The 26,707-nt window shown below is 35.7% G+C and overlaps 2 protein-coding genes across 2 annotated transcripts; one reads left to right on the top strand and one right to left on the bottom strand.

The window, feature by feature from the left end:
- Positions 1-40: 40 nt before the first annotated feature.
- Positions 41-17,326, bottom strand: LOC129247335 (blastoderm-specific protein 25D). The gene is made up of 8 exons (XM_054886426.1): positions 16,877-17,326; positions 15,788-16,023; positions 15,476-15,725; positions 15,025-15,404; positions 13,542-14,962; positions 2,413-2,800; positions 2,248-2,359; positions 41-2,188 (listed from the first exon to the last, which is right to left on the bottom strand). Exons 1-8 carry the CDS (start codon positions 17,220-17,222, stop codon positions 1,950-1,952), a joined length of 3,372 nt encoding a protein of 1,123 aa, XP_054742401.1. The 5' UTR covers positions 17,223-17,326; the 3' UTR covers positions 41-1,949.
- A 3,606-nt stretch (positions 17,327-20,932) lies between these two features.
- LOC129247786 (mitotic checkpoint serine/threonine-protein kinase BUB1) lies at positions 20,933-25,516 on the top strand. Its single transcript, XM_054887092.1, has 6 exons — positions 20,933-20,955; positions 21,027-21,080; positions 21,154-22,140; positions 22,200-23,126; positions 23,290-24,105; positions 24,172-25,516. Exons 3-6 carry the CDS (start codon positions 21,250-21,252, stop codon positions 24,895-24,897), a joined length of 3,360 nt encoding a protein of 1,119 aa, XP_054743067.1. The 5' UTR covers positions 20,933-20,955; positions 21,027-21,080; positions 21,154-21,249; the 3' UTR covers positions 24,898-25,516.
- Positions 25,517-26,707: the final 1,191 nt, after the last annotated feature.

Genomic DNA, 26,707 nt, shown 5'->3' with positions numbered 1-26,707 from the left:
AATAAAAGAGCAAAAAAAGTAAAGACAAAGAGACACCAAGCATTTTATTTCTTTGTTTTATTTCAACATTTTAGTGTAGTTCATCAAAGTATATTGCAAACTATAAAAACGAATACATATGGAGTTTTGTATAAAGTGGATAATTTAAAAAAAAAGCGAGTAAAATTGATCTCGTTTCTTCCTTGTGTCTTTTGTAATAAACAGCTCAACTTAAAAATAGTAATATAATTAAATAAAATTTATATAAATTTAACATTTTAACCGACTTTTATAATTTAAAACTGTGACATGATTTTATTAACTTACACCAACTGTCTTAGATCGCAAAATTTTCTAAAAAAAAAAACTTCAAATACGCAGTTTTTCCTTTCAACAAACAACAACAAATTTCGGTGTATTTCTTTGTGGTCTTAGGCATATGGCATATAGGAATTAATGTAAGTAAATACGCTAGGGAACGAAATTAAAACTTTATTCGCTAGGTCAACAGTTAGTAAAGTTTGGTAGACATATTTCGCCTTTAAAGATTAAAATCAGTTTGACAAACTAATATTAATCACAAATGTGCATATTAGGTCAAGTAAAAAGTTCTGAGAATTTCGATGATATTAACATAATTAGGATTATATTATAACAATTTGATAACTCCATTAAGAAAATTATACAAATGTTTCAAAGAGGGGAATGCGATAGAATCTTCCATACGAGCTCTCCAAGCATCTGGAGCGTCGTTGAAGATCTGTGTGGTTTGGCTTATTGACAAATTCTGACCGCTTCTGATCATTCGCCTCCATCAATCTGGCCAGTTGTTCCTAATAGAGGCCTGAATTGATTACTTGGCCTGATGGAATCATGGGATATGTGATCCATTTTTGAACGCCAGTTCGACAGTTAACATCCGCTTTAAAAATGCCTCGATTGTATATTTCGGCAAACAATGGCAGGCGTCAATGCGTCCAACATTTTTGTGTAAAATTTTCTGCCATCCATATATTAAGCTTCTTTTAGGACCAGCCTTATGCAACTGGTTCAAAGCGGTTTTAGAGCGCACCCCATTTTCGACGCACATATTATCAGCGCGAAATCACAAAAACACACTCTTTGCCATTGCATTCGATACTGTGCCTGGGTCCATAAACAGAACAAATTTGTTTGCTGCGACTTTTAACCTCTATTGCGGAAAGATATAACACACAACCGGTTTTACTAATCACAAAACTGTCAAAGACCTTTTTTTGAAGCGTAATGTTACCTTCCAATCACCATATTAGTATATGGCTCAATAAAAACATCTAATGAGATCAGATGATCAGAACTTTTTTCTTCACTTAATATATGCAGACAATTAAAAAATCAATCCAAACGAAATTGTATATTTAACACCAATCTACATATTTAGCATTTATGTAGAAACTTTATATTCTTAAAAATTTAGCTTTTAAACGCACATAACATAAACTGTATACAAAACGATCATATTTTTTCACAGTAATGAAAAAATAAAAATGTGTACGTAAGATTGAATTAACAAAATTCCTCGAAAGGTACAGTCAGTTGTTTTGGTTTTTGAGTAAAAGTAAAAATGAGGACAATATTTAATACTCGTATTATATTACAAATATATAAGAGCATATGTTCCTAAAAATACTACTCTTGATCAACATGTCCCATGGATATGCAAGTCCCTCACATTTTTCTACCTATCATCTAATATCGTAATACATCATGCTTCTCCCAATATGAATACTATTCCTATTGATAATATTTAGTGTTAGTTTGAGGTGCCAAACACGAGTTCTTGTGCGAAATTTGATTCTTTGTGTTAACAACATCTTCTTGTGGACATAAAGGCTTGTGAACAATTAATATTAACTACTCGGTAAAACAAAGAAAACATCTACTAATGCAATTATATCCAAATCTTTGGGTAACATGGCATAATAAAATGTTTAAGGCATTCCAGGCAATCCATTTAAGCCCTGTCGTTGTTGATGCATCATATTCATGCGTACACGATGCTGCTCCAACCGCTGTACAGTGGCGGCTAAATGAGCATTCTCGACGTACAAATCTTTGACCAGCAAATCGCCATTTTGCAAGCGCTGTACTTGTTCTGCAATCAATGATCCTTGTGTTTCGATTCTATTATGCAACTCGGCAAGTTCTATTTGGTGTTGCTGCCACGAGCCTGTAAAAATTTAGATTTTTAGACTTAATTATTCTATTGAAGTGCGCCAGTGTACTAACGCTGCATTAAGGACTCCGTTTGTTGTTGCTGTTGCTTGATAGCGTTTTGCAAATGACGATTTCGCAATTCCAGTTGGTTAACACGCTGTATAATATTCGGATGTAGGGTGCGCTGAAAGAAAAACTAAGTTAATTGAAAAAAAAGTAGCCATACTATTTTCTTACAGCATAGGCCTTTTCAAGCACAGGACGTGCCTCTTGCAACTGTTGCAGTTCCATAACTAGCCCATCTCTTTGTAAAGACAAATTCTTTACTTGCTCCCGTAATGATATCTCGAAGAATTTCAACCGCTTCAACTCTTCCTTCATACTTAGACTAGATATGCTATTTTCGGTACTGGGCGACGTTTTTATTTGTTGCTGTGTTTGTGATTGACTTGCGCTATTTGTGGACGCAGGACTGTGACCCTCAGAACTTTTGCCCGAGGCTGTGGAAGAAACATCATCAGTTTCCGACTCAGACTGCTTCGATCCTACTGGCTTTTGAATAGGCGCGATAGTGTCGACTGGAGTGGTACTGAATATCGTAGTTTCAGATGTTGTCAGATTGTTGCTAAAAAAAAGTAATATAAAAGATAGAGAGGGCATTATAAGCGTTCAAACTAAAAACGTAAAATAATGCAGAGCTATTCTATAATGTGACAAACATAATAACAATTACTAAGTTATCTAAACGACAGATTTTTCTGTAAAAAGTATAAACGTATTATATTTGCAGGAATAAAAAATCGTTAGGAACACTTCTGGCAAACATTTCTGGTACATAATTTCCACATATCAAATTATTCCGAAAAACAAGCAACCACTTGGTTCGAACTACTTCGTGTGAGAAACAATTCTGTCGGATCTATCATTCGTCGCCTGCCACAATCTTTTGAAAGGCCGGGAACAACAACATCACCAATCGAATCTAAAACTATTCTATCTTTCAAAAAGTAACCAACAAAATTCCGTTGGAATCGGTTAGGCGGTTTAAAAAGTTAGCGAAATAAAATTTCGTTTCAATTGAATTGGCGTCAATGGCGTCACATATCTGGCATAAAAGTCTATTATGCGTGTAGTTTTAGATAGGGAATCTAAAGAAATTAGCACACAAAAACTTTTATTAAAAAAAATAAAAATTCACGATAACAGCGCCACCTATCGGGTCCAAGACTAACTATCCTATATTTCACTTTGGAATCAACAATATACGAACATATAAGATGGCGCAAAATTAATTATAAAATTTAAGGAGCTGTTTTGCTAAATACAAAAATTATTTTGAGTGATGGGAATCTTTATTTTGACCTTTACGCGCAACAGTCTAGTACGCAAGTTTCCAATATGATTGACGTACCACTCCATATGCAAAAATTATAAATCTCCCGGTGGGGTGATATTTTGCACCACATTGTATTCAATAAAGTATTAATTCATAACAGCACACTCCAGTTCGCTTTAACAACAATATCAAAGAAGAAAAAATCAAAGCTGACACTTTTCTTGTGAGAAACAATAAAGCTCCATACCTGTATATGTAATACTTTTGTATTGGTCAAGAATGATATAATACAAGTTTGTGCCTTCCCGTAGGCCGTAACGTTAATATTTATTCATCCTCATATGTAGTTTCAGACAACTGTTCAACATAATTTCTAACTTTCCTGTCATACTTCAAAAAAATATAGACCCAATGAATGAGCACACAACACAGAAAATTCATCCATTTTTACAAATGCATCATAACGAAACGTTCTAATAAAAGAGTTAAAAAAGTAAAGGCAAAAAAGACAGCAAGCATTTTATTTCTTTGTTTTATTTTACTTTATTAAAACATTTTAGTGTAGTTCATTAAAGTATATTGCAAACTATAAAAACGAATACGTATGGGTTGTGTGTAAAGTGGACAATTTAAGGGGGGGGGGGGGGGGTAAGGGATAAAAATCGATTTTTTTTTTTGCATGTTATTGTAGTAAAACATTTCAAAAATACCGTGTTAAAATTTTAAGTCAATCCGAGCAAAACTTTTTAAGTTATAGAGCATAAAGCCGAGCCGCCTCAAACATCTGCCGAGACGCAGCAGTTGCGCGCGTAGTCCGTTACAAACTTTAAACGCGGTTTTCTCGAACCTTTTTTTTTAAAGTGCGTAGTCATTGGCATTTGAAAACTACTCAACCGATCCTTTTGAAATTTTGCACACATATTTTACACATAAAAAACCTCCCCCCAACGTTTTGTTTTCGCCATTTTTTTTTATATTAAGGTGGTTTTACACCTACAAAATGGCGGCATTTTTTCGTCAAAAATCACTTTTTACTTCAAACGACTACCAAATGGCTGAAAATGAAAATAAATCGTCAAAATAAACGTTGGGGGAAATTTAACTCATACTTTAACTAAATTATTCGATTTTTTTGATTTCAGATGATTCTACGCTGAGATATGCTGACTACTGCAAAATGTATTTTTTCATTTTGCAATATTGTTACATGAAAATTTTATCAAATATTCTTGAAATGTTACTTTATAATATGCAACAACTTTTAATAAACTGACTTGAACCGTTTCGCTACAATAAATTCATGAAAGTGTTTTTTTTTTTAGCGTTTATCCCTTACCCCTTACCGATATTTTTATTGAATTTTGTTTTTCTTATTTTATTCATATTTTATTAATTAATATGACACCGTGAAATGGCTTACATTAAAAAAATTGAAGCTGATAATATTAAAAAACAAATTCAAGCAATGTACAACAAGAATGAAGATTGGAGAGCACTATCAAACACATTAGGAGTAAAAAAGTCTACTGCATATAGGTGGGTTAAGGAAAACCCACAAAGTGAAAAACAACGTGGAGGAAAAAGGAAAAATCAAATAACAAATGAACATCATTTTTTAATGGAACAATATATTGAAGAAAATCCAAAAATAACACTAAAACAACTTAAAGAAAAATTCCAGCACCATCATCACGTTAATGCCTCTACAGAATGTTTCCGCAAACATTTAGATAATTTAATCTATATATACATTGAAAGAGATTCGAAACGAGCCTGAAAGAGCAAATAATGAAGAAAATAAAAGAAAAAGATGTGTGTATGTTCAGGAACTTTTAGAATATCAATCGGAGAATAAACCTATTATTTATATGGATGAAACCAATTTTAACTTATTTATATCCAGAAAACGAGGCCGGTCCAAAAAAGGAAGCCGTTGTACGTTTATTTCAGCTGGAAGTCGTGAAGCTAATATTCACCTAATTGGATGTATAGGAAATCTGGGTTTAATTCATCATGAAGTAAGAAGAGGTGCATTTAAAAAAGCAGAAGCTAATGAGTTTGTTCGTCGTTGTCTTCGTAATGCTCGAAATATTTACCAATCACCAGTAATATTGATAATAGATAATGCACCTTGCCATACTTCCATTGAGGATGTCTTTGCAGAAAACGAATTTGTTGATCACCGCCTGCTGAGATTAAGTCCATACAACCCAATGCTCAACCCAATTGAGCTTGCCTGGTCAACCCTGAAAGCTGGTGTAAAACGTGAGCTGGCAATTGAACTGCCACAAATTTTGGCTGGCGAAAATAGAGTAGATATGACTCAAACTGAGTATCGCCTGCAACGGCTAGAAAATGTAATCCAACCGAACATCGCCAAATTAAATGTAACTACTTGTGCCAAATATGTCGCCCATGTCCAAAGATTTATACCAGATGCGTTAAATATGAATGACATGTCTTTTTAATCATATGTAATAATTATTTGTATTAATCAATTTAATTTGTTGTGTTATTATATATATATACCTTTTCAATTATTAGTTGTGTTATTTGTTATGATGATTTATAATGTTTAGTATGTTACAATAAATAACTTCAAATTTGCATCAATTTAAAAATGCTTAATTTCTACTTAAAATGCTAAATTCCAACTTAAAATTCTTATTACTAAAGTTGAAATTGTTTATTCCCAATTTGAAATTGTTTAGTCCCAATTTGAAATTGTTTAGTCCCAATTTGAATGTGTTTAGTCCCAATTTGAATGTGTTTAGTCCCAATTTGAAGTTGAAAAGGTATAGTAATTACATACAAATATCGACAAGTGAAGTCAGCAAACTTTACAGTACAGATATATAAAAACAGAAAAGAAAACAGAGTGCGACATATGAAATGACATATGAATTCAAAACAAATAGCAGTAGCGGTACGTTAAAATTATAGAAAATTTTGAATTATGAAACCATTTTATGGAATTATGAAAATAATTACAGATGCTTTTTATGCGAAAAAAGAAGAGTAGAGTAGAGAGAAGAGAAATATAACACAGCTTTGCATGCGTAAGTGTTTGGTTATGGATGCATTATTAAAGTTTCTATCAGAACCATCTTTAACGGATTTGTTTTGCATAGATTTCCAAAAGTGAGAACCATTTGTAAACAATGGATGCACGCGTGTAGCGCGATGCCCAACGAAGTATGTATAGGGTTTTTCAGTAAGAGCGCTTCAACTTTTGAACTTTTTTGAATAAACACAAACGGTTTGACTTTTTTAACTAATTTTTTTTTTATTATCGAATTTGAACATATACATTTAAGTATGAAATTCGATTTCTTTTACATGACCACCGCGTGCACGTTTTACGAAGTCCAATATTGGCTCTGAGCTCACAAATCGTCGCCGGCTTGTTACTGTAGACCAATGACTTCACATAACCCCAAAACGGGACGGCTTGTTAAATGGACCGTAAAATGGCCGTAATGCTCTTAAAGTAGCAGCAGCAGAACGATTATTTTCATAAAAAATTTGCACGATTTGTAATCGTTGCTCAAGTGTGTAGCGTTCCATGAAGAAATGTATACTAATGAAGTTTACAAATGACAAGCGAAAAATAAAAAATATTGCGTCGTTCGCCCTCCCTATCGGAAAAAAGTTGAAGGGCACCTATTGAACAACCCTATAGTTAAAAATATGAGAATCTGCAGCAACCATTCCAAACAAAATGAGTAAAAGTCTAAGAACAATGAGCTTGGCAAAATATATTTGGAAAGAAATGCGATTTCTTCGGTGTATACTGAAATTGCAAGTATCCGCAACATGCTGGCCGCCAGTAAGTTTAAGAAATTGTTCTGGTAAAGCTCATCATATCCATTTAAACCAATTTTAATCAGGGCGAGAAAACAAAAGTTCGGAAATTACACAAACTTTGCCCGTGCAGCTTGAAGGTGCTTCGCTGAACCACGTTTTATTTCGGAAATTTGTCACAGCGCCAGCCGCGTTGTATCTTTGGTTAAACGGTCTTTCTATAAAAAAATCTAAGTAATCAAAACAAACAAAATTATTAAAAAAAAACGAGAAGGAGAATTACTTGGTCACTTGCGAGAAAAATTTTAATAGATGAGGAAACAGAAGAAATAACGGTAAATTTATTTTAAGTTTTGTATTAAATATATCATACAGCTAATATTTTCACTTGTTTAATATACGAGATCCGGCATTCGAGGACAATTTGAGAGTAAAACTAATTACGTTTTATTTTGAACAAAATTTAATGAAACTTTACACATTTTTTACACAACATTAATTTATTACATACTTATGTGGTATCCTTAGTTCTTTGTGTATATTATGGAGCTTTTTCCAATAGAGGTAATTATTTTCATATAAAATATTCGCAAAAATTGGATTTTTCTTATTTTTAAATAACTAATTGGCCCCTCACTTGTTTTTGTTTGCAAAGGAGTCTGTGCTGGTCCCCTATAGAAACGTGTGTGGAAAAAAGAAATTTCAAAAAGTAAAGGTATTACGAAATACGACACAAAAAAGACACCAGCTATTTTCAATACATATTTCCATATTGGCTTTCATATTGCCCAAAAATGCAAATAGGCTGGATGTGAAAAATATAGCACTGCAAGCAAACAATTTTTAAAGCAACCTATTGAATGCCAGAGGTTGAATGGTGTAGGCCTTGCTTCAAAGAAACGGGAAATAAAAAGAAATACAGTGGAATCCGTTTATATTGACATCGAAGGGAATTGACAAACACGTCATAATAAGCGGACGTCATACAAAGCATTTTGTGAAAAAAAAACATGTTTGCGTAAACATGTACATATGTATGTATTTTAATAGAAAAAATATAGTATGTAATTAATGAAATCAAAATTGCACATTTATTACGTACGCATTATACACATGAATAATGAATATAATCTGTAATTTTTTTCTGTTTTTGGTTTTTCATTTTATTGTGAAAATAGTCTGTAATACTATTGTGTATAAAAGACATCGCCATGGTCAAATTATCGTTTTCAATATTGCTATTAACAAATCGGGATAATAATTCTGCAGCTTGTTGTTGTTCCTTAGCATTAATGTTCTGTACGATACTGTTATCGGTGGGTTCTTCGGATGTGAGGAGAGCGCTATCGATGTCAACATAATCTTTCCACATTGCTGGTGCTGCTAAAGAATCTAAATTTAGATTTCGTGACCACGGGACATCATCTTCTTCATCAAATTCATGTTCTGATATTTGATTGGTGAACCGTCGTGTCCTTCAATGAATCCTGCATGTCTGAAACAGTTGTGAATGGTTTTTGTGACGTTTTATTTCAGGCATCATTAACCATCAGAATTGCATCTAGCATCGTTATTTTTGTAGAAGGGTTGTTGTCATTAGCAGCAAGACTATTAATCATTTTGAGCACAAGGTTTTTTCTAAAATTCTTTTTGAGTGCTCGTATTATTCCCTGATCCATAGACTGTAGTACTGATGTTGTACGACATAGACTATCACAATCGGCATACAGTTCACACCCACAATGTAACGCTGGCAACAAGAACGTTTTTGTGAGCAGTCGAATTTTCATTAGGGTAAAGCGTTGAGTATTCCATAATGACCGTACCATACCATAAACTTTGCCTATTGCACTATAGATGTGGTTATTCCAAGTCAGATTTCTATTCAAGGTTATTCCTAGTTTCTTTGTAGTGTCACTTCATATGCGGGCCACATTTAAAAGAGGGCCAAGAATCGAGCACTGGGGAACTCTCTTAGTTATAGGCAAATAGCTGGATAAGCTGTGATTGGCACATAGGGCTTGCGTGCGAGTTTTATTAAACTCAATGCTGGCGCTGAAAAGTTGAAGTTGACTTCAAGTTTCAATCAATAGTCCGTGATCAATAGTGTCGAAAGCTTACGATTAGTCCAGAAGCGTAAAAAAAATTACGAAGTTGTTATCAATGTTAAGTCTGATATCATCTGAAACTTTAATAAGCGCTGTAGTGCAGCTCCTTTTTGATGGTTTATCTGAGAATGTTATTCGCTTGAGCATTTTTGACAAAAAAGGTAAAAATTGCGATAAGTCTATAATCTCCATTGGAACAAATGGAAAAGATAGACGTGGTCAAAATGGTATTTAAGGCATAAGTAACATACGGTAGAATTTCTAGTAGTATGTATTCAACGAATTGAGGATGAATACCGTCCAGACCTATAGCATTGGATTTGGCACTAAGTACGGACTTCACATTTAAAACAAAAATCAGGTATCGTACCATACATGCACTCACTATACCTTTCACGACATGTGTTATTATTATCGGCAAATGTACAAATTTCCATTCAGTTCATTAACATTCGACCTGGTGTAATGCGGAGTACTGAACTTCGTAAAACGTAGGAAAACAAACTATCATAGTTTTTTTTGTTTGTTTGCTTATAACTTGCGATATAATAGCGGCATGAAAATAGGTCACTGTTTCGTCAATTATTTCTTGGGCGTTGTTATTATTTTGCACTTAAATGTAATGTAGACCCTGTGGTGACTACCAAGTCATAAACAACAAGATGAGCGGACTTGTTAGCTATTGATTGTGAATACGAAAATACTAACAATTTCACATGTGCTTCTTGGTTTGTGTTATCTTTTAATACTCATTTGTTCTCTTTATTTTATGGTCGATAATCCCATAAGATAAGTGTACAGTAGCAGAGCGCAACACGGTTTGCCGGAATGGACTTAAGCAATTTTGGTTTACACTTACAGTAGGACTAGTCACTTTTGAATAAATCCTTAATATTAAATACTTTTTTTAATATCGACGACATTATTTGGTTGCCTTGTTTTGGTTTAAACTAATTATTTGTTCGGTCAATGTTATTGCATCGGAAATCTGGAAACATTTCCTCTGTGCGCTTAAACAGACTAAGCTTGAAACCAAACTTATCCTGTGACTTGGAACTCAAACGGCTAGTTACTTTCTCGTTTACCGGGCACAAACATACGCGGGAAGACGCGGAAGATGTCCAAGAATATTTGCAATATAAATTTAACGAAAGCTAAAAGGTTACTAAAAGCTACAAGGTTCTTAATTAGTGGCCATATTCCTGCAGCAACAAACATATACTTAGAAGATCATGGAGTGAAAAACTAGACAATTTGTTACCATTGAATCAATGTCAACCTTTTCTTTTATTAAGTAGTGAAATACCAATAGCGTACGGTGTTGTCTGTCTTACTTATTACATACAGTCCGCCTTATAAATAGCGTGCCCGTAAGCGACACTGTGCGCATTTCTTTTAAAGTATGCATTATTGAAAAAAATTATCTATATTTCTTGCACAGATAAAAAAAAATATACTTTTTTATTAGATATGTATTTTAGTTTTGTCTTATAATTTTCTTGATTTTTGACAAGCCCTGTTTTTGATAGACCAACTGATAATTTTAGTGTGGTTGGGGTTGAACTTTGTCTGTTAGTCAGCGAAGAATATCCAAAAATCCAAAAGTGTTTTTTTTTTGTTATAATTATGTGCCTAAGCCTTTTCATTTTAAGACGAAAAACTCTTGCAATTATATCATGACGATCGTAAAACTTTTGCTCATCAAAAAGCTCGTTATAATTTTTCTTTTTTTAATTTCACGCCTGTCGGGTTGCGAGTCCGGTCGACCGCAATTTGCACATAAACCATAGCATTATGAGTTTTTTCTTGCGTGCATACATTTAAATGATCCAGTAAATATCGAAGGAAGTATAACCTTATGCTCAAGGTTTTAAGCATTTTTGTTGCTGTCGGGATTTAATGCATCGTTCAAATATATGTACATACTCGACCCCGCCTAATAGTATTTAATTAAACCGCAGAAATCTTATACCGTCCGATATGATCATTATGGGTAAGCTACGGTTCCCTAGACAGCTCTAGTTTCCTGGACCTCTGGACCCAACCTGTCGAAACAGCAAGTTTCCTGGGAGTGCCGTTAGATGAACTAGACGAAAACGACCGATAATCTACACTACACTGAAAGGGTTACTGCTACAACAACAACATCATTATGGGTTGGAGGGATCAATGTATATAATCAGTTGCATTTAAAACGTTGTTTCTTAAACTGTGCTTGAAACTCGAAATTTAACCTTTCTGATTTTTCAATTTGCAACATTTTTAGCAATTTCAGCCTTGGGAAGTTTCTTCTAATAGCGGTCGCCCCTCGGCAGACAATGGCAAACCTCCGAGTGTATTTCTGCCATGAAAAAGCTCCTAATAAAAAAAAAGTCGGCTTGAAACTGTAGGACCCTCCATTTGTGGAACAACATCAAGACGCACACCACAAATAGGAGGAGGAGCTCGACCAAACACCCAAAAAGGGCGTCCGCGCCAATTACATATACATACATACATATATATACAATTTCTTTCAACTATTTCATTTGTTATTCGTCATTGGTTATTTGAAATAAAGTCTTGTATTTCCGAGTGTTGTCTAGGATAACGGGTGCGATCCAAGAATGCAAGAAAATATTAGACCAAACCAAAAAACAAAAAAACATTAAATTTGTGCAAAATATGGTAATACTTGGAAGGATTTGGCTTGCATGGAATAAGAAATCTTATTAAGTAGTTTTACCTAGGTTTATTCGATTTTCTTAGTTTGAAGTATCGGGTGTTTCTTAAGAGCTTGAGAACTTAAAATGATAATACATAACAGAAATATTATTGAATTGATTTTTTTATTATAATCTGGTAGAAAGTTGCATGGCATTTTTTTAAATATAATATCCGACATATATCCGCCACAGTGCATGGTCCATTGAGTCAGTCCAATTTTTTACTGTTTTTTTTTTCAATAAATCTAGCCGTATAGCGACAATGCTGGTTTGAATATTGCAATAGATTGTTAAGATGCGCCGTCTTATTGGAACCAAATGGCGTCGATGTTTAGCTGATTAATTTTAGGAAACGAAAATTCAGTCAGCGTTGCCTTTCATTGTTGTAAAGGAAGGACTTCATTTCGACAAAGATAAGGGCCGATGCTGCCGCAAGTGCTCTATGTGTTTCGTGAACAGATTTATTTATTTTATTTTATTTTTTTTCAAAGTAAATCTCCACAATTTGGAATCGTTGTTCTGGTGTTAAACGATTCATGAAGACTTGCCAAACCTTTGTTTGCCATCAACCTGTCAAACCATAGTTATCGCTATCGATTGTTCTCATGCAGCTAAAAAAACACATATACATAATACATGTACCCGCCAATTATATATATACTATATGTATATATATACATATAACAAATAACCAAAACGAAAAAAATTTGACGCATGAAGAGAAAAGCTTTATTATTAATGCATCTTAAGAGCACATCGAGCAGATCGAGGAGTAACAAATTACAGTGGATTTGAGGTTCCATTTATATTTGATTTTGAAAACCGAACACTACAATGTTTTATTATTATTTCATTGTGTTTGTGCTGTGCCTTGTGAACGCAAGAATTACAAATATAAATTACGAAGTAAAAGAAATACCACTACAGCAAAGAGAGGAAGGCGCTCCTATGAATATGTTTATATCTAAGCAATGCTTGTGTGTGTGCGAATCTGAATGAATTAGAAACAAAAACAGACCTCACAGCAAAGAAAGTGGTCTTATCTATTTGTGTGTTTCGTTTGATTAATTCCTTTAAATGAGCGTGTGTTAGATGACCATGAGTGTGTCTATAGCACTTTAAAAATTCCGTTTGTCCTGTACCCCATTACTAAAAATGCCACTTCAAATTATATAATTAGTATAGAAGTATAGATTATATATACATACATACATACATAGTATGTGTGCTAGTGTATATCATTTTATTTAATCGATTCGTATAGGTTTAGGCCTTTATATTCGATGGGCACTAGAAAGGAAAATCTACTGAAAAGGATAAATGTAGTGGCAAATAATAAACTTTGTTTAATATAAGAAAGTTTCCGTGGACAATATACTGACTTAAATATCTAGAGCAAAGAAAACCACTTACCGATTAGGATGTCGAGAAGGTGACTCAGGGAATGTTGTATTGTAGTTTTTAACTGGTTCTTGTATGGTACTCTGATGCCATAGATAGCTAATCGGAGAACTAGCCGGACTCTGCTTATCTGGATTAATGTGTAAAGCACTCACTGCCATAGCTTCATTGTTCAACTCGCATGCACCGGTAAGTATTTCCACACTTTCGCCTAACCTCGTACGCAAATCCTCGATTTCTCGTTGTAAGCTTTCGATTTCGTTGCACTTTTCGTCGAACATTTTTCTTGCCGTCTCTCGTAATTCGTTAGCCTCCGCCTCTAGATCAGCATATTGCTGCTCCAGCGCATCTTTCTCTTCTATGGGTGATAGTCTGCCATCTCGACTGAATTGTTCTTCATATTCGCGCACTTTTTCCATCAACTCAGTAAATTTTTTATCACTCTCTTGTTGTTCTTCTTCGTAGATTTGCCGTTCCTTTTCAAATAATTGCCGTTCTTCAGCTAATTTAGATTGCCAATAATCTTCGCAGTCTTCGTAAGCACGTTGCATTTGTTCCAAACTGGCTTCTAATTCTTTACAACGTTCATCAGTATAAACACTTTCACTAGTAGCATAATTACTTTTAGGTGTTTCTAGTTCAGCTATTTTCTGCTTAAGGCAGGAAATTTGCTCCAAGTATTCTTGAGCACAATCTGCTGCTATATTTCGATCTGACTCTGACTCACGTAACTCCGAGTTGAGGGCCATCCACTCCCCGCTGGTGTCACTGGTCTCACTACCTGTCCCATCTGTGCATTTCCGTAGTTTACCCAACCGGGGACTTTCTTCTGTTATATGAGATTTACTGGGCGAGTCACCGCGACGCTTCGTGGCAGTTAAATTGACTCCTAATTCGGAATCATCCAAAACAGCAATGGGTGCATCTAATTCTGTAGTTGTGTTAGTGTTGATTGACGGCGGAATTTTTTTATTTTTCGATTTTATACGCAATAGCTCCAAATTCAAACGCTCTATTTCAGCTACTAGCTCATCAGTCTTATCTCGTAAATTTTTATTTTCTATTTTCAATTCGGATATTTTGTCTACCAATCCTGCTACATTTTCGTCTTCATCTATTCTCTTGCCATTTTGATTATCCCGTATATCATTAGTAGCGTCCTTATTTAAGTCTGCTAACTGCAGATTTAGTTGGACATTTTTTTCAAGTAAATCAGTGACTTGTTTCTGCATTTTGTGTTGCTCATTTTCTAAATCGCAATTTTCTCTTCGCACAAGTTCCAACTCCGTTTTAAACTTGATTTCTTCCTGCTCAAGTTGCTTGACTTTTGCTTCAAGACGAGATGTAAAACTGCTCCAATTTTCACGATCGTTAGCCATCCTTGTCGACAACTCACGTACCAAAGTAGCATGTCGTTGCTCCAGCATACGTATCTTAAAAAAATATGGGCATAAATGAGGTAATAGAATACAATATGATATTATATAAATGCTACCTCTTTTTTTGAAGAATCTTCCAAAGATGCGTGTCGTTCATCAATTTCAGCTGCTAGTAATGACAACCGCTGATTTGCGTCTTTATTGCTGGCATGCAGTTTTTTATTTTCACCGTATAATTGGCGAACTGTTTGGCGTAAGGTTGTTAGTTCTGCCATCTGCAAAGCCATGTAAGCACGAACTAGTGCTAGCTGCGTATCATCTTCAAAACCACGTAATTCCTCTTCCAAAACTTTGTTCAACTGGCCTACGTTAACTTCTTCATCATCAAATCCGAGAGCGAGCAAAATTCCCTTACCATTTGCGAGATGTGCCCGCTCGAATATATCTAATATTCTATGTACAGGCAGTATTTCAGGCTCAGCTAATGTTGGTGAATCTAAAATTAAATGTTATGGAAAATAAGCAATTAGCGAATATGTATTATATTACATATATTCATTATTTTACCTAATGATTCCACACTACTATTCAGTGCCTGTTTTTGTTGATGCTTATTCCAAATCGATGACACTTTCACATCCTTTTCAATTTGTGGTTTTTGCACATTTGAAGTAAGTGATTTAGGAGCCATTTTGTGTAGCAAGTTTCGATGTGTAGGCAAAGAAGAACAACGTTTAAGTTTGCCACCATCATTTGCTGTAGGCAAGCGACGCCTTCCTTTATTGGGAATGTCAGTTTGCGAAGACGAACGCTGCACCTATAAATTAAAAAAATACTTTGTAGAAAAATGCATATTTGCAAGTTGTTGTATATACTTACTGAAGATATGCTGTGGTGTAAATTCATATCGCATAGTCTATGATCCTGTTCATTAACATCATCATCGGAATCTGTCAGCGGTGCGTTATTTTCATTTTGTACTGCTGGTCGGGAACGTCTACCATATTTTTTAGATCCCATCACAAGTTTAGGTGAGACTTCCCGGTCTGACGTGGTATGATCACTATCTAACGATTTACTTCCTGCAGTTTCATCACATATAACTAGAGTTCGCTCTATTAAGGAAAAATAATTATTACTCTTGTACACAACATATTTGGTATTCAATCTAAAAACAGATCCTACCTAAAACGGTTGCTAGAGCTTCGACACTGGATTGGTCGAAATATAGTTTTTGCTTGTAAAAGAAATTTGTTCCCATTGTATATATAGGTTACACTTCCTTCCTAGCTATTACAAGATCACTTCCTTTCCTAGCTATTATAAGATCACTTCCAGTCTTAAACTATAAATATACTTGTGATTGTGACGTATTACAGACACTAACTGAATAATTCCGAAAAGCATTGAGATATTTATAACTACTCAGTCTAGCTACCTACAGGTAAGTTTTCTTATGTATACATGTATAGTGCCTGCATTTGGTTGAGCAGTAGACTACAATCCGAAAACTATTCTGAAATTTCAAGAAACACTCCTATTAATGCATACAAGAGATAAGATGCAGTATAAGATAAACGATAATTTCGAAGGCCATTTTTGCACATGTCTTTACCGCTGTCCACGGAATAATCTTTAACCAAGGTCATGCGAACAACATATTTATGAAAGAAAAGAATATCCTATCGTCTACCTGCGAAAGGCGAAAATTACAATATACATACACATATACATAAATATATAACACTCTTATTGATTGCCTATAATAATGAGATTTGCTTATTTCAAATATTACTTAAAGTGGTCAGTTTATGTACTTCACAGATTATCAGTTTATATACTATACCAGGTTTCAGTGTCGCTGAAAAACAACTGGGTTCAGCAAGCCTTTAAAAGTGCTTCCTTAATCACATAATGGCTCTTACAAAAGGCCGATATAATGTGTCATGATGATGGTTATATATTTACCTTTAGTATCCTCCAAACAGCCACTACTATTGCTAGTATTAATGATCGTCGCTGCTGAGATCACATTGCTACTGCGTATATGTGTTTCCGAATGTGAATGTTGTTCTTCGGTATCCAACCCAAGCTCTGCGCCGAGAAAACTCAACAGTGCTTCTTTAAAACGATCAAAAGAAACACGACCATTGCCAGATAAAGCTGCAATAAGAACAGCGCCTTTATCCTGAAGTTCCAGGAGGCCACATAAACGATACAATGATTCTTCATTAAGCAAACCACATTGCTCTTTGTCACAACTTTGGAACATCTGATACAATTTTAGTTCATAAGGATCTGAAGAAAGCTCCATTGCATCACTTGCATATACGATTTTTTTTAAAAGTCGTAAATTTGTCGTACGTAAAAACTAAAAACGAAAATTAATAAAAAATTTCTTTTCACTAGTATTTTGCACTTATGGGAAGCAAATGTGGTATTGCCAGCTGTAATATATATGTTGGTGCTGTGTTGGTGAAAAACTAAATAGAGAAAGTATCCGGTTGGAAATATATTCTAACAAGGATGATAGAATACAAAGTTATGTAATAACATAAGTATAAAACAAACATAAATAAACAAACTAAAGAAAAAACATAAAAAACGTAAAAAAACTGCATCACAATATTACCAAACACTTCACTGAATTTTACAAGCATGCAAGTTTCCTTCATTGTGTCTGTTTTGTATTAGAAAGGAGACTAGCGACAGACTTGTCAACTGTTTTGGGAAGGCGCCACAGTTCTACATACGACTCGGCTTTTCCCTGCCAATAGCTATCGCCCCTGTAAGCTAGCCCTGTCTAGTGCGCTGATCCTCACCCTTCGTCTATTATCACTAGAACAACTCCATGCAGCAAGACTGTTGCCAATACTTCTCCTTAGAGCTGGTAATTAACCTAAATCGGGACCCGAAGTTTATTTCTATCACGCTTGCCAAAGATGGCTCTCCCAAACTCCACTTCGATTAGATGTAATTAGTGCAACAGTTGGGACAATCTTAAGAGCTGATCAGGCCTTAAGACACATAGGAGTGGTTTGCGGCCACATGTTACTCCCGCCATCAGGCGCATTTAACACACACGGCCTTAAATTCGCGTAATGCGCGGGTGTAACCACCTAGCACCATAAAAGAAACCTCTACGGCTCCTCGGAGCCCACTCGCGCAGTATGATCGGAAACGGCTAATTGTCGTGCAAACATATCTGTCTCTGCCTATTTGCCACTCCTCTACGGAGAATAACGACTGGAGCAGATGAGGTAATACGTGAATTTAATGCTCTCAATGTCGACCAACGGGAATCTTTCCTGATATATATTCTTTTCAGTAAAATTATTCGAAGATACCGATATTCATACTGAACGAACATTTGAAAGGTTGAACATTTGAAACATTTTCCAATTTTTAGTTCATAAACGTTTTGCTCTAGAAGCATGCCAAACTAATTCCCTAACTCCCTACAAATCGTCGCTCTGCTGTGGTGAATTTCTCTCATTCTGCAGCTGGAAGACACAGGCCTATTTCTTTTCGCCAAGAGTTAGCAAGTGGTGAACAAATGAAGCAACTTGTATACATGAAGATATGTTGGCAACACAGGAGGAAGAAATTTGCCTTAAATTACATGTGCTGGTAAAGCAGTGCGCTATACCAGTCTAATTGACCTCTGGTCACGATACAGCATGCTTGACTGCGCTTTGTATGTGTTAGTGCAGTCGGGTGGCGTCGTGTCACACATACTTGCTGTCGGTAACAATAAAAAATTTTAGATATTAGCGTCAAGCACCCGACACGCACACATATAAAGTTCTTGTCAAACAATGCTTGACCGTCCCAGAGGCCATAATGAGCTATAGCCATACTCGCTGGCGGCGAATCTTACTCGATTTGTTGTTGCTTTCGCATGCAAAATTTTCGTGAAGCATAGAGCATAGAGATAGCGAGCGGGGAAATGGCGAATAGAATATGCCTATAAAAGACATTCAAAGATGATAGATTGCCGGGTTATCTTACTTGATAACTATGTTGTTGCTTTCGCAAGCACATTTTTCGTCTAGATAAAACAGAGATAGCGAGCGCAAAAAATGGCGAAAAGAAGAGGAATACATTCTCAGTTTTTCGTAAACAAATCGCTCGCATGACCCCGGTTATGTCAGACAATCAGTTGATTATTTTAATTCGCGGAGAGCCGGTTAACGGTCTGATATTGGCCACACATTCTGAATTTTTTTCACCATGGCGTATCGCAGTGTGCAGAAGTATATACCCTAACTCATTGCAAAAAATTTAGAACTCGTGATGTTATTGCCAGGAGATCAATTGTGCAAAACAAAAAACTGCGTCTTAATTCGTTGAGTAAGTCTCATTTTGTAAACAAATGTTTGTTCTCTTTTAAATGTCGTATTTACCATTTTTCTCCCTACACTCCGTTACATGTAGAATCGAATTTACTTGAATTGAATTTAACACTACAATCTGTAAATTCTAGAAGCACTTTGCACTTTGGTTATCATCTGACGCTCAGTACCACACTACCAGTGCAAACGCTCGATTTCTGTAAGCATACTTGGACACAAATCAGAAGTTTGCCATTAACAGATCCATTTGGGACTTCTGTCCTGTTGTCGTCATTCTTGACGCAAGAAGGTCTACGGACATTGCGCTGTATCCGTTCATGGAGATCCAGAGTGCCTTTGCCCTGTTCTGGATGCCAAACTTAGCTGGAAGAGGCATTGCGTTCAAAGCAACAAAGGTTCCCATGATCTGCAAACGTCTAACAGGAAAATATTAGGACTGTAGCCCAAAATCCTTAGATAAATCTACATCATGATAATAAGACCAACATATGGAGCGGTCGCTTAGGCATCGAGAGTCACTCTCTTAGGGCACACTTTGACAAATATTGAAAATTCGTCCGTTGTGATGCCATACAGGGGAAAGGAGATAGGAGAAGGGAAGGAAGAAGGAACCTTGGGATTAGAGACGATGATGACCATGCATTTTACGAAGACGCCGACGGTGGCTGATTTGCGTTCGTAATTTGCCGCAACAAGCTATTGATGAACTTCACCAAATTTGTGATATTTAGACCAGCTATATCCGCAGGCGTAGCGAAAAAATGAGAGCTCAGATGTCTAAATCTTTGCCAGACGAGAGCAAGGCAGCTGAGAAGAAGGTGTTGAGATGATTCCACCTCGTCCTCAAGACAGCTTTTGCAGAACGGACTTGAGGCAATCCCAAGTCTCACCGCATGAACACCTAACGGACAATGTCCGACAAGGATACCCACCAAATTCGAGAGCTGTGGCTTTGTTAGCCTTAGGAGTTCCCTCGAGCGTCCCCGATCTACCCGTGGCCAGAAGGATCTTGCAGCCAAAAAGGGTGTAGGTGCCAATTATATATATATATTATATAGCTATGGAGAAGTCTTAAGCAAATTTCAAGAATAATTACGCCCGCTCGAGTGCCATGACGCCAGTACGGAAATTAAAACAACAAAATGAAGAAGAAGAATAAGCGAAAGTGAGCGGAAAGACAATAATATAGAATAAATATTGTACACATATATCTGTCCTGCTTACATTTGCATACAAAGTTTAGTTTATTTTCTGCTCTGATGTCACTCAGAGCATAGGAGGTGGTACTTTAGTATTAAAAGTGGCGAACGACATTCACAAAGCTTAAAACCAATAGGTTCAAAAAGGTTATAAATGGGAGTCAATTGATTTTAACATGCCACGGCTTTTAGTACAGTAGTTGTTGGCCCCTGTTTTGGGTGATCTCTTTATATATTTGTTCAGGATCATGTATAATTATTTTCATGGGTGAAAAATTTAAGTAATGATCTTGATCGCGTGATTGCAACACATATTTTCAAACTTTCGGTTCCCCCATTTTTATTTTTTAGTAATACGATAAAAGTAACCCTGTGTCAGCCATTTTCAAGTGGTGGTAAGTTTTCAGGGTTGAATTGGTTTCAAACATCCAAATGTATTATTTTGGAAATTTTCGCATCTCTTCGATAGACAAACAAACAGTATAAAGGCAGGGTAAAGGAAAAAATTATAATTTTTTTATTTGTGGTGAAAATTTTAAATAAAGTTACCTAAATATTTCGTAGCTTATTGTCGATACACAATTAAAATGTTAAAGCAACCCTGAGATATACGTCAAGGTGAATTCTTGCACTTCTGCTGCCGAAGTTTGCATCAAAGTTGAATCAGTTTTTATTGTTACTTATTTCATAGTAAAAGCAGAGATAAAAGTTGTTAAAATTTGCGGAAATTGAATATCGCTATTTGTGAGAGGTGTGGGATATTGCCTCACTTGTGGTGTAACTGACAATGATGAATTCTTGTTTGCCAGTGCTTTTACCCACGGATTTAATGCACGGCTTCCTAAGAGACAAACAAGCCTGGGAGAATGCTATCTCCATGTACCAAGGACCTGATCCCTTGGATCATTGGTACAATTATATTTGCTGGTATGAAAATCATTTGAGAGGAGATCTAGAGAATAAATTCCGCGAAACACTCGAGCGTTGTCTGGCGCTTTTTGAGCACAGTGAATTCTATAAGCAAGATTTGCGAATGGTACGCCTATGGTTAAAATATATTGAAATGCAAACACATCCGCTCCATTTCTATCAAGTTTTATATCAACGGGGCGTTGGTAGACAAGTAGCGGCATTCTATATAGGTTGGGCAGGTTACTATCAGTCCATTAACGCAATTAAAGAAGCAGAATCGGTGTATAACCTGGCATTTCAGGAAAAGGCACAGTCTTGTGAAGAACTTCACCATGCGCATAATAAGTTCTTATACATGCAGACTGCTGCTGCACAAATGGCGCTACATCATCAACAACAACAGCATCAGCCGCATTTAACTGGGCACCAGTTAACACAACATCACCAATCCCAACAAATGCATTATCAGCAGGCAGGACAATGTCAATCACAAAATCTTTCGCAACATTCACAGCCGCCAATGCAACAACAGCCTCAAGCGGAACCACAACAATCTCCACAAATGCATTCGCAGTTACATTCACCGCAACTGGAAAACTACCATAGGCAACAAACATCTACTGCGGCAGCCTCCAATTCCTATTATCAGCCCCATGCGCAAAACCACATACAAGTACAGCAGGAACAATTGTATCAACAGCAAGTTTATCAAAATGATGCAGCAAATTACCGAAATGAAACTGATCCACCGGCTATTGCAAACCAGGTTTGTTTTTATATCTTTTTTGTAATCATAGTTTTTCTAAAACATATATTATTTTACAGTTTAATGGATCCACGATCACCGTGTATCATAGTAATTTAGAAAATGCATCTGAAACGGCAGAAGATCGGCCTGCTAAAGGATATGAATGCATAGAGTATGAAAAAGCGACACGTTCTTCAACTCAAATGGAAGAAGCAGAGGTAAAAGCTGCAGCTTTAAATAAAAAGGCGATGGCTCCAGCTCTCACACCCGTAGGCGCTTGTAAATTGCCGCGAAAATTTGCTGCTTATTGTCATAACAATTATGAGACTTGGAAACCAGCTTTGTTTCTAGAAGAACCTGAAGATCCAAATCGTCGTTGTCACTATGCCAAGCAATTAGTGTACCCTGGAACAGGTGTGGAATATAGTCCCGAGGAATTGCGAGCTAAAATGTACATTACTCGTCCACCTGTAGTAAATAATATAAAACAAGTGGCAGCTCAGATCAATACAGAAGAGAAAGCTAAAGCTGAAGGCGATCATATACCGCAAGAGTTACAAGAAATTGGTGCTGTGCAAAAGCAACAACAGCATCAGGACAGGGATGCAAGTGTTTCTAATGTCGAAAGACAGCACACTCTTAGCCATAAACATCGAGTATGTACAAATGAGCACATTGGGGTGAATGGTGTTGAACCAATCGGCCACAATTTCCATAACACAATTATCTACACACAGCCGCGTATTCAACAGCATAATCATCTCGAACGTCACATTCAGAGCCATCATCAAAATGAGAATCCACAACAAATGCTTCATGAAGGTCAAAAAGAAATGAACGAAATCGGAAATACTTTGGATGACTTAGAAGATCAAATTGAAGCCTCCACGATTCGTTTGGGCGAAAATAAAACTATTAAAATTAAATTTAAAAAAGAGCCCCAGCAACATGGACATACGTTAAAAGGAAACAATTATGTGATTGAAGGAATCTATCAACAAGAGGTGAGATATACCGTAATTTGTGTTGGCAGCACAGTTCTTTTTTCTATTTATTTTATTTCCGCATGTATTAAGTCTACTTTCTAAATATTTTCACAAAAAAATATGTTTATGCAAACCTCGAATAAAGGTGATGACTTTATCTTTCGTTACGTGGCTATTTTAGGTTTCCGCGGTGACGCCATCAACACCTGAATATGGAAGAGTTAAAAATGGTCATAGTTTTCACCCTTATAGCATAGATAATACTTCAACGCCAAAATCCAGCTCAAAGCGCTATAAAGCAAAATTAAAAAGAATAAACAAAATTCCAATAGGAACTGGTAGTAGTAGCAACTCCTCCTCAGCTGAAAATGGTGGAACTACTAATGGAAATAGCAACGCAATCGCTATTGAACACATAAAATCTATTAAAAATGGAGACGAAGTATTACAGAATGCTACATTTAATGATAATGCAAATTATTCGTTTTCAAGCGCAGTGGCTCTGGAGAACTCCCACTGCTCATTGACATCCGCCGTTGGCAGGCTCAATTTTCGGGATTCGACTTCAGCATATAATACAAGCACTGTTGCAGATATTTCTACTTACCAAGAAAATTCATATTTCGCGACTCAACACGATACAGAAGCAAAAGAGCTTCGCCTGCGAAAAGCTCATGAAATAATTGAGCATCACTTGGATAAGGAAGCAATTGATCCTTTTAGCAGTGAACTCTGCCGAGCATTCCTTACAAAACTAGACTTCCCAGGCTCGGATGATAGTTGTACCAACTATAAAATCGTACAAACCCCATTGCCAAAAATAGCGAATACGCGTACACTAAACTTACCCGATGGTGTGCAATTCAATATTGATAAAGAAGTAGGACGTGGTTCATATGGTTCAGTGTACAAGGCTACAGATTCTAACAGTGGTAACGTGGTGGCGTTGAAATTTCAGAAACCTCCAAACACCTGGGAAATATATATTTGCGATCAAGTATGTTAAACACATATTCATGACTTTATTTTTTATCTTTACTGCCACGCTTTTTTAAATTTGTAGGTCCTAAAACGAATCAAGACAACAAATATTCTGCCCGGTCTCATGGATATTTCCGTTGCAGTAATTGCTCCGAATGCTAGCATTATCGCCACAGAATTCTCGCCGTTCGGTTCTCTGCTTGACATAAATAATAAAATTCGCCAAGCTACTACAAAAGTGATGCACGAGTCTTTGGTAATGCATTTCTCCGCGCAGATATGCAACATTATAAACCACCTTCACATGAATAAAATAATCCATGCAGATATAAAACCTGATAACTTCTTACTAATGCGTATACCCAGTACCGACTACCATTATCCATCACTACGTTTAATAGATTTTGGTTGCGCGATCGATATGACGCTCTTCCCTGAACCGGATAAGACGAAGTTCCGTAAAGTTATTCAAACAGATGGTTTCACATGCATAGAAATGCAGGAGGGCCGTCCATGGTCATACGAAACTGACCTTTTTTGCATTGCTGGCACAGTACATGTTATGCTATTGGGCGAATACATGCAACTGCAAAAGCGCTCCAGTGTATGGGACATTAAGCAGAAGTTACCGCGTTATCTGAAGAAGCATGTTTGGGCAAAGTTCTTTAATGACATGCTTAACATTAAAAGCACAAAATTGCCAGATTTAAATGAAATGCGTCACACCTTTGATCAGGAAGCGGCACGCATGGATTCAGAATTGCAGAGTCAAATACGAACGCTATCTAATATTTTGCATCGGCGATAACCATGGGGATATATTTAAATATAAGGCAATTGCAAGCAATCGTTACCTTCCACTTAACTATTATTTACACTTATTTTAACTTTGTATTAGCTCGCTGATGCTCGAACTTTGTCCTGAGTGGCAAGCATTTGAGAATTTTTGGTTTAGTTTGGTTTGCAATTGGTAACATAAAGAAAATTTAGTTCTATGCATTAATAATAGATTGCAATTTATTTCATTTTTTTTTTTGTTTTAAGTCATTTTATTATTAAATCCGCTAAAAAATAAGTGTACTGCCAGTAAAGGTCTTCTATGCCTTAGCTTAATATGTTGAAATCGTCGCTTTGGTCAATGCCCTGGTTACTGTACCGTAATTGTTGAATAGCCACAAACTCTTACATATATTTTGTTTGCAAATACTAATTTTCTGCATACAAATGCTGGCAACTTTGCGAATAGAAAATCGGATAAGGTTTTGAAAAAAGATGTAAGCAGTTAAAATAAATATATGTGTATAATAAACCATGAAATTACAAAATTGTGTATATAAAACGGTAAATGTAAAATACTGATTTCAAGAAGTAATTGGATTGAAAGAAAATTACGTAAAATATACGAGTATAAATGAAAATTAAATAAATTGGTTGCAATTTTTTCGACATTCAAATACAACGCTTTATTAACGGGTTAGGTGGGTTACAGAGGTTCAAAAAAAGGGTATTTTTACTATTTTTTTTTTAATATATACAATCATATATTTTATTTAAACAATTCAGCATATCAAAGATACATATTTAAACAGTATTTTGTGAAATTTTTATTTAAAAATTCCGAAAACTCAGCCGTTGGTACCACATCTCCCTTAACGTCTCACAAAAAAATGCTCTTGCCGTGGACAGCATAACTCATTATTGGTTCATATAAAATCAAAAAACCAAAAATATTTCGTTAGTACATGCATAAATCGTTACTGGACGAAGGAAAAAAAAAAAAATTAATTTGAATTTTTGACAGACTTTGAACAAAAAAAACACATTTTTTGGTCAAATTTTCGTCATGTGTTGGCTCGAAAAAATTAGTTGTAATAAAAAAAAAAAAAAATCCTTCGTTCAATAACTTGATAATGTTATTCCAAAGCTGTGTGCAAAATTTGAACAAAATCGTTTCATAACTTTTCGAGAAATCGTGTCCACCGACTTAAAAAATCGAGTTTTGAGATAAACGCGTTTAAAAACGAAACGCTGCACTGACATGGCCTGATGGGCGGAAATTCTGAAGGGTCTATCTCGTAGAATTTTACTCAGATCACTTTGAAATTTTAGGAGAATATTTTAAACATAAACAACAAAAAAAAAATCGATTTTTTGAAATTTTCAAACCCACCTAACCCCTTAAATGGAACGAAGACAGTCGGTTTTACGTTATTCGGAGAGAACTCATCAAAAATTAGATAGAGAATGTTTTATAACCAACTAGCTGTACCCGGCGCGCGTTGCTACGGCAACAACTAAAATAAATGTAAGAAAAATAACTTTAAAGAAAAATCAGTACGCCAATATTCAATTAATTCTAAACCATTCTATTGATTTTGTTTATTTCGAAAAAATCGGTTGGACGGGGCAGAATGCTACTCTGAAGCGCCACCTGGTGGCGAGTGGCAACAGTGAGCATATTCTACAAACCTTCTCCGTGGAAATATACATATATATACCAAATTTTATAATAATCGGTCCAGTAGTCATCGAGGACATACAGACAAACATTCATTTTTATATATGAAAGAAGAAGAAGATATCTTGATATTTACGGTTTAAGGTTGACGTAGCGGAGT

The sequence above is a fragment of the Anastrepha obliqua genome, chromosome 5 (assembly GCF_027943255.1).
Source record: "Anastrepha obliqua isolate idAnaObli1 chromosome 5, idAnaObli1_1.0, whole genome shotgun sequence".
Lineage (NCBI taxonomy): Eukaryota > Metazoa > Arthropoda > Insecta > Diptera > Tephritidae > Anastrepha > Anastrepha obliqua.
This window is presented reverse-complemented; position numbering and strand designations above follow the sequence as displayed.